We start from the raw sequence: 12,236 nt of genomic DNA, 5'->3' as shown, positions 1-12,236 counted from the left end.
AATCAGCTGAACAAAACAGGAAAAGTGAATTTATATTTACATAATCACATAAATAGGCCTCATCCTACCAGGTTGTTAGAAATTAGTCTCAATCCTGTGTGCATGCTCATGCTCACTCTTATTTTTCCAGGGTACTAGAACTAGACAGAGCGGAAAGCCTGAGTGTGTGTGCAGTGGGGGAAGGGGAGAGGCATCTGCTCATGGGGACAGCTCTGTACAGAGATTGCTGTTGAGATGTCCAGGGGCCAGACTCACATGGCTCACTCAGATCCCACAAATTTCAGCTTCTTTCACGCAATGCTAGACACATGGTAACATTTGTGTGGCTACTCCTTCTGGTTTCATCTCCTTGAAAGTATCCCACAGCCCTTCCATATCTAAGGGTGCTTTCTGGTGAGTTTGCCAGGGAAGCAGGGTATAAGTTACTGTCTTTAGATCCCGTAGCTGACTTCTCCACTTCTTCTCCGACCCGTAACCCTGAAGAGAGTCTCATTCTGGAAGGCAGAAAATTATTCTCTCTTCAGGATTCTGATGCAAATTCTTTTCTACGCTCTACCCTTCTCCTCACCCTGGGAACAGCATTCGTGAACAAAATTCAAGAAGACTCAGGCCAGCTCTTCATTTTGCTACTTCCCTCCCTGTGAGGCCAGGGTCATAAGCTTTCGTGGGAGTGAGATAGGAAGGATAATACCAAGAGATAGAAACATTTAAGAAGAAGAAAGGGAGGAAAATATCCTGCCTCAGAAAGAAGGGGGAAGGTCGGGAAAAGAATTGCCCCCGATTCTCGTCTTCCCTTTCTGGAAGCACCTTAGGCTATACAGTAGAAGCACTAGGTTTTGCAATAACCTGTGGGAGACATTGATCTTACTCCCAAGGTGTTTGTCCTCCGCCCCTTCCCCAAATCCCACCTGCCACCAGAGACCAAGAGAGAAAATCTAGAAAAGGAGAGGACTTTTTCTTACACACGCAGAAGGCAGAACCATGTGTTTGCAACCTGAAATGTGGCTTTTTAAGAGATCATTGCAAGGAGGCGGAGGCAACAATATCATCCAGAGATTGGAGCTCCTGAAGGACAGGCAGTCTCTATAGGTATTCATTGCAGAAGTCATAGCCCCGGCAGCACCTGAACTCCACCAAGTAGACACTCCATTTTATTTTGCCCACATTAGCACAGCTCTTCAGGCAGCCCATGAACATTAACCATGGAGTACCGTCTTCTGCAGAAGGAAGAAGAAACGTATTAGCAGAGAGGCTTCTGCAAAGAAACCTCTTTCCATACCAGGACATAAGAACAACTTGTGTGTAGTTCAAGTCTCTGTTATTCAAGTGTGAAGAACTGTAAGCTGCTACAAGTTGAGGGCTTTCCAGAAGAAAAGCAATGGCAGAGAAGTTTGAAAAAATTCCTGGGGGTGGGGAGGTAATGACAGAAGCAATTGAGGGATTTCCAAAGCTGGGTATCTCAGTGGAGAATCTCAACAACTGGTTTAAGTAAGAGTGATAAATGCCAAGGGCTCACTGAGCACAAAGGGCAGGAAAATAGAGGCCATTTAGACAGTATCTAATGCTGACACTGACCCGTCCCCATGGAAGTCCAGGTAGCAACAGACAAGGAACTGCCTTCCACCCTCCAACAACCACCCAGTGTCCACTGGCCATATTGCGCCTCCACTCTCCACTCTCCACTCTCCAGCGGTCTTCCCGCTTTCTGCAAGCTGCTCAGAATACTGGTTCCATAGCTATAGATCCCCACCCCTTGGTGACCACCTCCGTCTATTTTTCATTAGGGCCTATGTTCAGGGTAGAGACAGCAGTCATCCCAGGGCTGGGGCTGCCTGTGGCGAAATACGGTCCCTGCTTTTTCCTAGAGCTCGTATGTCCCAGTCGGCTTCCCCCACCCCCATCCCACAACTTACTCTTGGAAATCCTGCCAGTTGTGCAAGACTCTTCACTTGTTACAATGCATATTCCTCTGCCTCTGGAACACTTCTCTCCTGGAAACTGCAAGTGGCACATCCTACACTGAACGATTCCTGTCATTTGGGCTAATGAGTCAAGAAATAGAAGTGAGAAGTGATCTCACACTGCCATGAGAAAACCCATCTCCCCCTTTCAGGTCTGAAGTCTGCTTGGAGCCCAGAAGTCTTTACCAGAGACCCATTAAGTGTGGGCATCTGCCTCTATTAAGAGAGGCTAAGCCAGGAGAAGGACTGCAGTTTATGGTCTCAGGAATTTAGACTGGAAAAACGGGAGGGGAAAGAAAGGTGGAGGGGTAAGGAAAAGAACTAAATCAAGACAGATAATCTTCAGACTCTTCAGACTCACCAGGATAATAGTCTTCATCAGTAAATAGTTCATGAACTGTATTGGCAAAGAGAAACAAAATCAGTCTGCAATTTTGTTTGAGATTTAGCCTTGCCCAGGGCACCTGTGATGCTTGTAACACATGGGGTCCATCCTGTGCTTTTCACCTGGGGCCACTGTAGGCTCTTTCTGTCGCTCCAAAGCCCCGGCAACTGCCTCCTGGTATCTTTGCACCTGTTCCCTCCTTTCAATTCCCTTTACCTCCGGTGGGGCCTCCCAGATACCCTATTCATCACTCTAGGGTGTAGCACAGACCAGAAGAGAAAGATAAGTGTATCTTCTCCCCCTCATTCCCTTCTTTTTAACTGACCTACGGTGGCTTTCTTATCTCCGTGTTCCTAGAAGCTGACAATGCAGAAAAGCATCTGAAATTCACGAGGTTGCTACACTTCGGTTTGGCCAACCAGTGCCTGTAAAGTCAATATTCCACTCTCTCCTTTCCCTTTTGCTTTCCTTTTATTACACTTACCTCAGCCTTGTCAACTGCTGCTGATATTATTTTGTCAAACTTCAAATCAGCTCCCATCCCAGCCCATCCTGCTGTAAGAGGTTGCTGAGTGTTGAAATTCAAGGGCTATCTCTGGGTTCCTCTCAACACCCGATGCCCACACTGCCTGGCTCATCTCCTCCCCTGCCTCCTTCTTCCCCCTCCCACACCATGATCCATTTGTATTCACATGCGTGTTCACTGTCTGCCAGTGACCCAGACAATACTGTTGGGGAAAAAGATACATGTTCTGCAGACCTCATGTTACAAACCCCGTCTCACAACTTCTATGAAAATCTTCTCAATCCACTTATTTCCTCCTATAAGGGGAAGGGTCCCAGGGATGTGATGCATTGTGAGTGGAAGGCGTGGTATTAGAATGGTAATATGAGGGGCGCCTGGGTGGCTCAGTTGGTTGAGCATCCGACTTCGGCTCAGCTCATGATTTCATGGTTCGTGAGTTCGAGCCCCGCATCAAGCTCTGTGCTGACAGCTCAGAGCCTGGAGCTTGCTTTGGATTCTGTGTCTCCCTCTCTCTATGCCCTTCCCCCACCCATGTTCTGTCTCTGTTTCTCAGAAATAGAATAAACATTAAAAATTTTTTAAAAAGAATGATCATATGGCCTCCAGAAGAGGACCTTTGTCACAGGAACCCTGACCCATTCCCGTATCCTGGACACACCTCACCAACTGTCAACCCTAGGGACTTACCTCTAATGCAGCAGAGCAGGATGGGGAGTCCCAGCAACAGGGGCTTGTCCATTTTGGAAAGAAAAGAGCAGGTTAGGGCAAGAAGCTGCCAGGTGTCTATTTATACCTCAGCCAGGTTGGGTTAGGGGTGGGGACACTGTGGAAGTCCTTGAAAGGCATACCCTTCTCCTAGGGAAGCCAGTGACTCTCTGGTTTCTCTTTTTGGAGAACTGGGCAGAAAAAGGCCCAGCTGACCTAATTTGTTTCAGTCCAACTACTCAGGATGATGCCATGTTCTATGGTTTTTTTCAGGATACCACACTGTGGGAGAAAACAAGGATAAATCGGAGTCGGGTGGGTAGGATTCAAGGTGCTCATTACAGATGAGAGACTATATGAGCACAGATCATTGTAATGCAGAAAGGCCAAAAGGATGCTGAGCACAGACCAGTAAAAAGGCATACCTGGAGAGAGTGGAGAAGAGAGGCGGAAGAATAGACACAGAGGCACTGACAGGATTCTCATGAGGGGCCAGTTTCACACTGTTTGTCATCCTGGAACAAAGCAAACCATGGAGGTGAGAGCCGAGGAGGAAGCTGTTTGCCATTCTTGGAGTTAACCAGAGGGTGAGACAGATGTCGTTAGGAGAGAGAGGACTGAGATTACTTCTGGAGTGAGGTAAGCTGGTCCTTCCCACTTGAGGTCAGGCCAGGTATTGGGGGTAGTTACCTCAACTCTGAGAAGGACTAGATATTCAATCAGAGAGGTGGCTGAAGGTACAATTCCCATGGAGGGGGTTGAGCTGGTGGGGTCTAAGAACAGCCACACCTAGTATCTCATTCTAAGCCTTCTGGTAGTTTCTTTCCGTTATTCCTATACTTTTAACAGGTACTAATGGAAGTTGCAGCCTCGTCTCTGGTGTCATTACAAGGAATTGAGGGAAATGTCTGTGCCTGTGTTTAGGGCAGAGCAACAGAGAGAGAGGAGCAGCAACTAGAAGGAAGCAAATTGCAATGGGACACAATTTAGGGCAGGGTGGGGTCTTGGTCTAACCAGATATTGGCTGAAGAGACAGGGGACAATGAGAGTGATGTGTGGAGATTTTCTCCACGATATATTGGAGGCTATGATTACACACCAAAAGAGAAAACTGGCATCTCCATAAAGGGAGGAAGGAGGAAGAGAATTATGACCAGTTAACTGCTTACCCAGGATACATAGGACCCTGGTGAAGCTTTTATACACACGCACTCACACATACAAACAACATCACTGACTTTTGTGTTATGCATATTTACAAACAGATGCTTCCCTTTCCCTCTTCTCATTGCCCTGGAATTTACTGTCTTCTCTTCCATCTTTACAATCCTTTCTCCAACCTTCTTTACCGCCTAAGAATTCCATATTTCATTCTTTGGCTAATGGCAGCCCACAAGAAGGGAGGAAATGTTCTCCTCCTCTGTCTCGTCAGAAGCTGTCTCTTCCCATGATTACACTCTTGTGCGATGATTATACCACTTTTTCCTAAAGCATAATTTTCCTCTCCCAGCCTTAGTGATCCTGGATTACTAAGTTGGATTCCTAGCTTATATATGAACCTTACCTAACTGACATACTTTTCTCCTCAAGTCCCCTCAAATTCATACTTTCAGACTTAGTTTTCTCACAATACCTGATTTTCTTCCCAGACCCCTTCTTTCCTTTCCTCAGTGCCCCTAACTCTCCTCGAGGGCCCCACAGAATTCATTTTATGTCATATATTTCAGATCTATGACTTAAAAGTATTCAGGAGTGGATCCCTTTGGCCTATTGCTTTGAAGTTTACTTAAATCTGTCACAACCCCTTTGCTCATGATGTTTTTCTCACCACCACAAAATTCTGGGAGTACAATTAGTACTCCAATTAGGACAACTAGTCCAGAAGATTAGCCCAAATACTCAACTCTTAGTGACCAGGTAGGTACCCAATTATGTCTCTATGTGTATGATTAGGAGATGTTTCAAACACGTGCTAGCATTTTTGGTTCGCATCTCCAATGTTGTCATGTAAAACAGCAAAACAGAAAAAAAAAGATGTTTTTTGAATGGAAATTCACTTTCCAATCAGTTATCATTATTTTAAAAAGGCACAGACTACTGTTTCTCTACTACTACACAGGGAATACAGCAAAATATGCAGAAAATCATTCATAATTGTGATATTTTCACATAACAACATTTTTGAATAGGTTAATGGGGCTGGAGGTGAACACCACCGGGATCTGAGGAATGAGACCTTCACTTAGGCAGATAGAACATAGGAGGAGGGTCAACAAAATGAAGAACTCCAGTTACTTTTCCATCGAAGCCCCAGGAGCTTAAGCCTTAAGGTCCTGGGGCTTCCCCAGTCCCCACAAAACTTGTACTGGTGATCTAGCAGGGAAAGAACAGTTTCTTCTAAATTGGGGTTTGAAAAAATGGCCAGACCAGAACAGTCTGTCTCTTTTTCCTCAGGCCAGTGACCAGTATAGCCTTGGGTGACTGAGACTAGATGAAATCAGAGAGGTTCTCCCCTATCTAGAGATGTGAAAACAGGAAATTTTCTGACAATATGAGCAGGTCCAAGAAAGAACATAAAAAGAAAGTCTCTGGGGAGCCTTCCTGTGTGTATTGTTTTTTCTATCATGAGACTTGCTATCCCCAAGGATCCCCTGGGAATCTCAGAATTGCTCAGTGTGTCCACAGCTCCCAAGATAGTTCCCTCTTATGACGCTAAGGGCTGGAGAAGAGAGCATGGACATTGACATGACTAGGGAAGTAAGTCTAGGATTCAAGGGTGCAGAAGTAACCAATAATCTACCCATTGTCCCTGTTATGGCATACAGCTCAAATAAAATCTCCTACGCTTTCAATATGCTGTATCAACAAACCTAGCTCTCACCAGGAGAACTCCTTCAAAGGGTGATGTCAGTGAAGGAGAAATTAGGGAACACTTTTCCATTTCCATGGTAAATTCACCAGAACACAAAGACCGCGCTCAGAGACCTCTTTGTAAACTGCAGGCACTTCCATGGTGGCATATAGTCCTCTGTACGGCTGAATTTACAACATGCTATTTAAATGAATCCCTTCAGATTATCAAACAATTTCTCGGGGCGCCTGTGTGACTCAGTTGGTTGGGCGTCCGACTTCAGCTCAGGTCATGATCTCACAGTCCGTGAGTTTGAGCCCCACGACAGGCTCTGTGCTGACAGCTTAGAGCCTGGAGCCTGCTTCAGACTCTGCGTCTCCCTCTCTCTCTGCCCCTCCCCTGCTCATGCTCTGTCTCTTTCTGTCTCAAAAATAAATAGAAACATTTAAAAAATTTTTTTAAAACAACAATTTCTCTGTGTTCAGAGACTGTCCCTGACCAGTTGACCAAAGCAGATTTCCCACCTGTTATTTCCTCTGTGTGAGTGTCTATACATGGGTGCAGAGTTTTTATATTGATGAACAATAATAAAAATACCAAGAAGGGGAGAAAACATAAGTGCATATTCAAATCATTGAAAAGTAAACCATGTGACAATGAACCAGGTCATGAAATTGAGTATTACCAAAACCACAGAAAATTCCCCACACAAAGTGTTTTTTCCTAACTACATTCTCCTTTTTCCTTATCTAGTAGGAAATATTACCCTTTCTCTTTAAATGGAATTTAACCATTGTTTTGTTTTATAGTTTTACCACACTATATTTTTTGTTGTTTTTGAATATTGATATAAATGGAATCAAGCGGTATGCACCCTAGGAATTATTCATATTTTTGTATAAAGCTTTACATTTTTTTCTATGTTGTATTCCATTATGTGAACTTTAGGGTTGATAACTTTTCACTAACAATGGAAAACATCAGCTCAGAGATTCAAGGAGCCTAAAAAATTCCTGAGAAATAACTTAAAATGCAGCATTGTACCAGCATCCTTCTCAGAGCTAGAACAAACAATCCTAAAATTTGTATGGAAGCACAAAAGACCCCAATAGTCAAAGTAATGTTGAAAAAGAAAACCAAAGCAGGAGGCATCACAATCCTGGACTTTAGCCTATATTACAAAGCTGTCATCATCAAGACAGCGTGGTATTGGCACAAAAACAGACACATAGACCAATGGAATAGAATAGAGAACCCTGAATTGGACCCACAAATGTATGGCTAACTAATCTTTGACAAAGCAGGAAAGAATATCCACTGGAAAAAAGTCAGTCTCTTTAGCAAATGGTGCTGAGAGAACTGGACAGCAACATGCAGAAGAATGAACCGGAACAACTTTCTTACACCATACCCAAAAATAAACTCAAAATGGATGAAAGACCTGAATGTGAGACATGAAACCATCAAAACCCTAGGGGAGAAGCAAGCAACAACCTCTTTGACCTCAGCCACAGCAAATTCTTAATACGTCTCTGAAGGCAAGGGAAATAAAAGCAAAAATGAGCTATTGGGACCTCATCAAGATAAAAAGCTTCTGCCCTGCAAAGGAAACAATCAACAAAACTAAAAGGCAACTGATGGAATGGGAGAAGATATCTGCAAATGACATATTGGATAAAGGGTTAGTATCCAAAATCTATAAAGAACTTACCAAACTCAACACCAGAAAAACAAATAATCCAGTGAAGAAATGGGCAGAGTACATGAATAGACACTTTTCCAAAGAAGACATCCATATGGCCAACAGACCCATGAAAAGATGCTCAATATCACTCATCATCAGGGAAATACAAATCAAAACCACACTGAGATATCACCTCAAACCAGTCAGAGTGGCTAAAATGAACAACTCAGGAAACAACAGATGCTGACAAGGATGAGGAGAAACGGAAACCCTTTTGCACTGTTGGTGGGAATGCAAACTGGTGTAGCTGCTCTGGAAAACAGTGTGGAGGTTCCTCAAAAAATTAAAAATAGAACTACCCTATGACCCAGTATACCACTACTAGGAATTTATCCAAAGGATACTGGAGTGCTGATTCATAGGGGCATATGTACCCCAATGTTTATAGCAGCATTTTCAACAATAGTGAAATTATGGAAAGAGCCTAAATGTCCATCAACTGACTAATGGATAAAGACGATGTGGTTTATATATACAATGGAATACTACTTGGCAATGAGAAAGAATGAAATCTGGCCATTTGCAGCAACGTGGGTGGAACTGGAGGGTATTATGCTAAGTGAAGCAAGTCCGGCAGAGAAAGACAGATACCATATGTTTGCACTCATGCGGATCTTGAGAAACTTAACAGAAGACCATGTGGGAGGGGAAGGGGGAAAAAAAGTTACAGAGAGGGAGGGAGGCAAACCATAAGAGACACTTAAATACTGAGAACAAACTGAGGATTGATGGGGGGGTGGGGGAGAGGGGAAAGTGGATGATGGGCATTGAGGAGGGCACTTGTTGGGATGAGCACTGGGTGTTGTATGGAAACCAATTTGACAATAAATTATATTTTTTTTTAAAAAAAGAAGAAATAGAAGAAGGAGGAAGGGGGTAAGAAGAAGAAGGAGAAGAATAAGAGATTTCTGATGCTGCCATCTGTTTCCACAGGACCACAGAGTCCTCGAACTTCAGACCTCCTTAGGTGCTTCAACCCATGCTCCAGCAATCCCACCCCCATAATCCTCCTCCATGGTCAATATTCTTGAATGTTCAGAGGTGGGTCCAGGTGTTCTTATTGAACCCAGAAAAACACAGACATGTTACCTTTGGGCCAGCAGTATCCTTGGTACTCAAGAAGTTCATGAAAAAGCATCACCAGACACAGGATGATGAACAAATTCAGTGTCCAATTCTAAGATATCTGCTAAGACTAAGTTAAAATTAAGCCTGAAATGTGCCAGAATGATTGAGCACATAGAGGTCTTTTTTTTTTTTTTCAACGTTTATTTATTTTTGGGACAGAGAGAGACAGAGCATGAACGGGGGAGGGGCAGAGAGAGAGGGAGACACAGAATCGGAAACAGGCTCCAGGCTCCGAGCCATCAGCCCAGAGCCTGACGCGGGGCTCGAACTCACGGACCGCGAGATCGTGACCTGGCTGAAGTCGGACGCTTAACCGACTGCGCCACCCAGGTGCCCCAACATAGAGGTCTTTCGTGTCCACAGTGAGATAAATAAAGGAGAGGAGGAGAGAAGCCAGACGAAAAGGAATAAAGAATGAACTGTCTAAAAAAAAAATAAAGTTAGAAAGTGAACTTTTAAACAGTGTGGAATATATTAAGTATCTAGCAAGAAATCTAAACCAAGTTGTGTAAGTTCTCTGAAGAGAAAGTAGCATAATTAAGAAAAGCCAACTACGATCCAAAAATAAACGGAGAAACAGATCATGATTATTGGATGGAAAATTCATTAATGTAAATTAATATCCTCCAGACCCATGGCGTCAACAAAATCTCAAAAAAAGTTTTTATTTTGATACAATTTAAGAATCCCAAGAAGTTACCAGACATAGTGCAGAGAGTCTCCGTGTATTTTCTACCCATCTTTCCCAATGAAATACTATACGCACATTCTCATGTTCATTCTACAAAACAGGAAATAGATATTGATACAAAGCTATTAACTAAACTATGTACCTTATTCAAATTTCATCAGTTTTTACACGTACTCATTTTTGGGAGTGTGTACTAGTATGACAATTTATTGCATGTATAGATGTGTATAATAATCACCAAGATCAGGATATATAACTGTTCTGTCACCACAAAGAAGCTCTCTCATACCACTCTTTTACAGTCAGACACTCCAACTCTACAGCCTGATAGCCACTGATCTATTCTCCATCATCATAATTTTATCATTCAGAGGGTGTTATATAAATGGAATCCTTATAGTATGTAATCCTTTGAGATTGAATTTTTGTCACTCGGCATAATACCCTTGAGAGCCATCCAGTTATTGTGTGTATCAAATTCATTTCTATTGCAGACAAACAGTTTGTTTATCCATTCACCCATGGAAGAAAATCTGTTTTTTTCCCAGTTTGGAACTAGTCCAAATAAAGCTGCTATGAATATTCTTTTTCAGGTTCTTGTGTTTTTTTCTTCCTCTAGGACAAAAACATTTTTTTTTAAGTTTATTTATTTATTTCGAGGGAGGGGAGGGGCAGATGGAGAGGGAGAGAGAGAAAATCCCAAGCAGGCCCCACACTGTCAGTGCAGAGCCCGACATGGGGCTTGAACCCACAAACTGTGAGATCACGACCTGAGCTGAAATCAAGAGCCGGTCATTCAACCGACTGAGCCATCCAGGTGCCCCAAGGATAAAAGCGTTATACTGAGTGAAAAAAACTAGACACAGAGTGTTTAAATAGTACAGCAGTCAATAATTAGTGACATTTCTAGTGACAGAAAGCAGATCAGTGGTTAAATGGGTAGGAGGTGGGAGAGTGGTATTGATCGCAGAGGGGCATAGAGATGCTTTGTGAAGTGATGGAAATGTCCTATATCTTGATTAGGATGGTGTGTATACAATGGTGCACATACGTCAAAACTCACTGAAATCGGTACTTTGAAGGGGTTCATTTTGATGTGCACAATCTATACCTTAATAAAATTGACTCAAAAAGTGTTTTGTTAGGGGCGCCTGGGTGGCGCAGTCGGTTAAGCGTCCGACTTCAGCCGGGTCGCGATCTCGCGGTCCATGAGTTCGAGCCCCGCGTCAGGCTCTGGGCTGATGGCTCAGAGCCTGGAGCCTGTTTCCCATTCTGTGTCTCCCTCTCTCTCTGCCCCTCCCCCGTTCATGCTCTATCTCTCTCTGTCCCCAAAAAAATAAATAAACGTTGAAAAAAAAATTTAAAAAAAAAGTGTTTTGTGCGTGAGTCTCATAATTTTTCCTTGCATTGTTTGCATATGGTCTGTATATGGCTTGTATATGGCTTGTATATGGTCTGTATATGGCTTGTATATGGTCTGTACATGGCTTGTATATGGTTTGTATATGGCTTGTATGTGGTCTGTATATGGCTTGTATATGGCTTGTATATGGCTTGTATATGGTCTGTATATGGCTTATATATGGTCTGTAAATGGCTTGTATATGGCTTGTATATGGTTTGTATGGCTTGTATATGGTCTGTATATGGCTTGCATATGGCTTGTATATGGTCTGTATATGGCTTGTATATGGTCTGTATATGGCTTGTATATGGCTTGTATATGGTCTGTACACGGCTTGTATATGGCTTGTATATGGTCTGTGCATGGCTTGTATATGGCTTGTATATGGTCTGTACACGGCTTGTATATGGCTTGTATATGGCTTGTATATGGTCTGTATATGGCTTGTATATGGCTTGTATATGGCTCATATATGGTTTGTATATGGCTTGTATACACCCTGTTTGTATTGATGCTACCTGCAAGTGTTGAAGCCTCACTAACAAGAAATTCCAAGCCCTGGGAAGGATAAATCTTCTTCTTCATTTTGATCATGAAAGCTCGTGGAAGATTTTCAATTTTGAGGAAAAGGAATAAAGTCACTTGGGTCCGAATTTCCGTCCCGTAGAAGCTTTGATTAGCCTCCCATCCTCAAGGTGGAGGGATTAAAATCAGACAGCAGTGACAATAACGGCCGTGGAGAATCAAAAAAGTCCTTGAGCACTGAAGTGCTCAGATCATGTGTCTATTACCAGAATGGGGAAGAACAAAGCGTTCTTCTAGACTGACAAAGGGTTGCAT

The 12,236-nt window shown here is 43.1% G+C and overlaps 1 protein-coding gene across 1 annotated transcript; it reads right to left on the bottom strand.

Annotated features, from left to right (window-relative positions):
* Window positions 1-958: 958 nt before the first annotated feature.
* On the bottom strand, window positions 959-2,933 carry PATE1 (prostate and testis expressed 1). The gene is made up of 4 exons (XM_045038507.1): window positions 2,831-2,933; window positions 2,323-2,358; window positions 1,914-2,042; window positions 959-1,217 (listed from the first exon to the last, which is right to left on the bottom strand). Exons 3-4 carry the CDS (start codon window positions 2,035-2,037, stop codon window positions 1,084-1,086), a joined length of 258 nt encoding a protein of 85 aa, XP_044894442.1. The 5' UTR covers window positions 2,038-2,042; window positions 2,323-2,358; window positions 2,831-2,933; the 3' UTR covers window positions 959-1,083.
* Window positions 2,934-12,236: the final 9,303 nt, after the last annotated feature.

The sequence above is a fragment of the Felis catus genome, chromosome D1 (genome assembly GCF_018350175.1).
Source record: "Felis catus isolate Fca126 chromosome D1, F.catus_Fca126_mat1.0, whole genome shotgun sequence".
Taxonomy (NCBI): Eukaryota; Metazoa; Chordata; class Mammalia; order Carnivora; family Felidae; genus Felis; species Felis catus.
The sequence above is the reverse complement of the archived record's forward strand: the minus strand, read 5'-3'. Positions and strand labels throughout refer to the sequence as shown.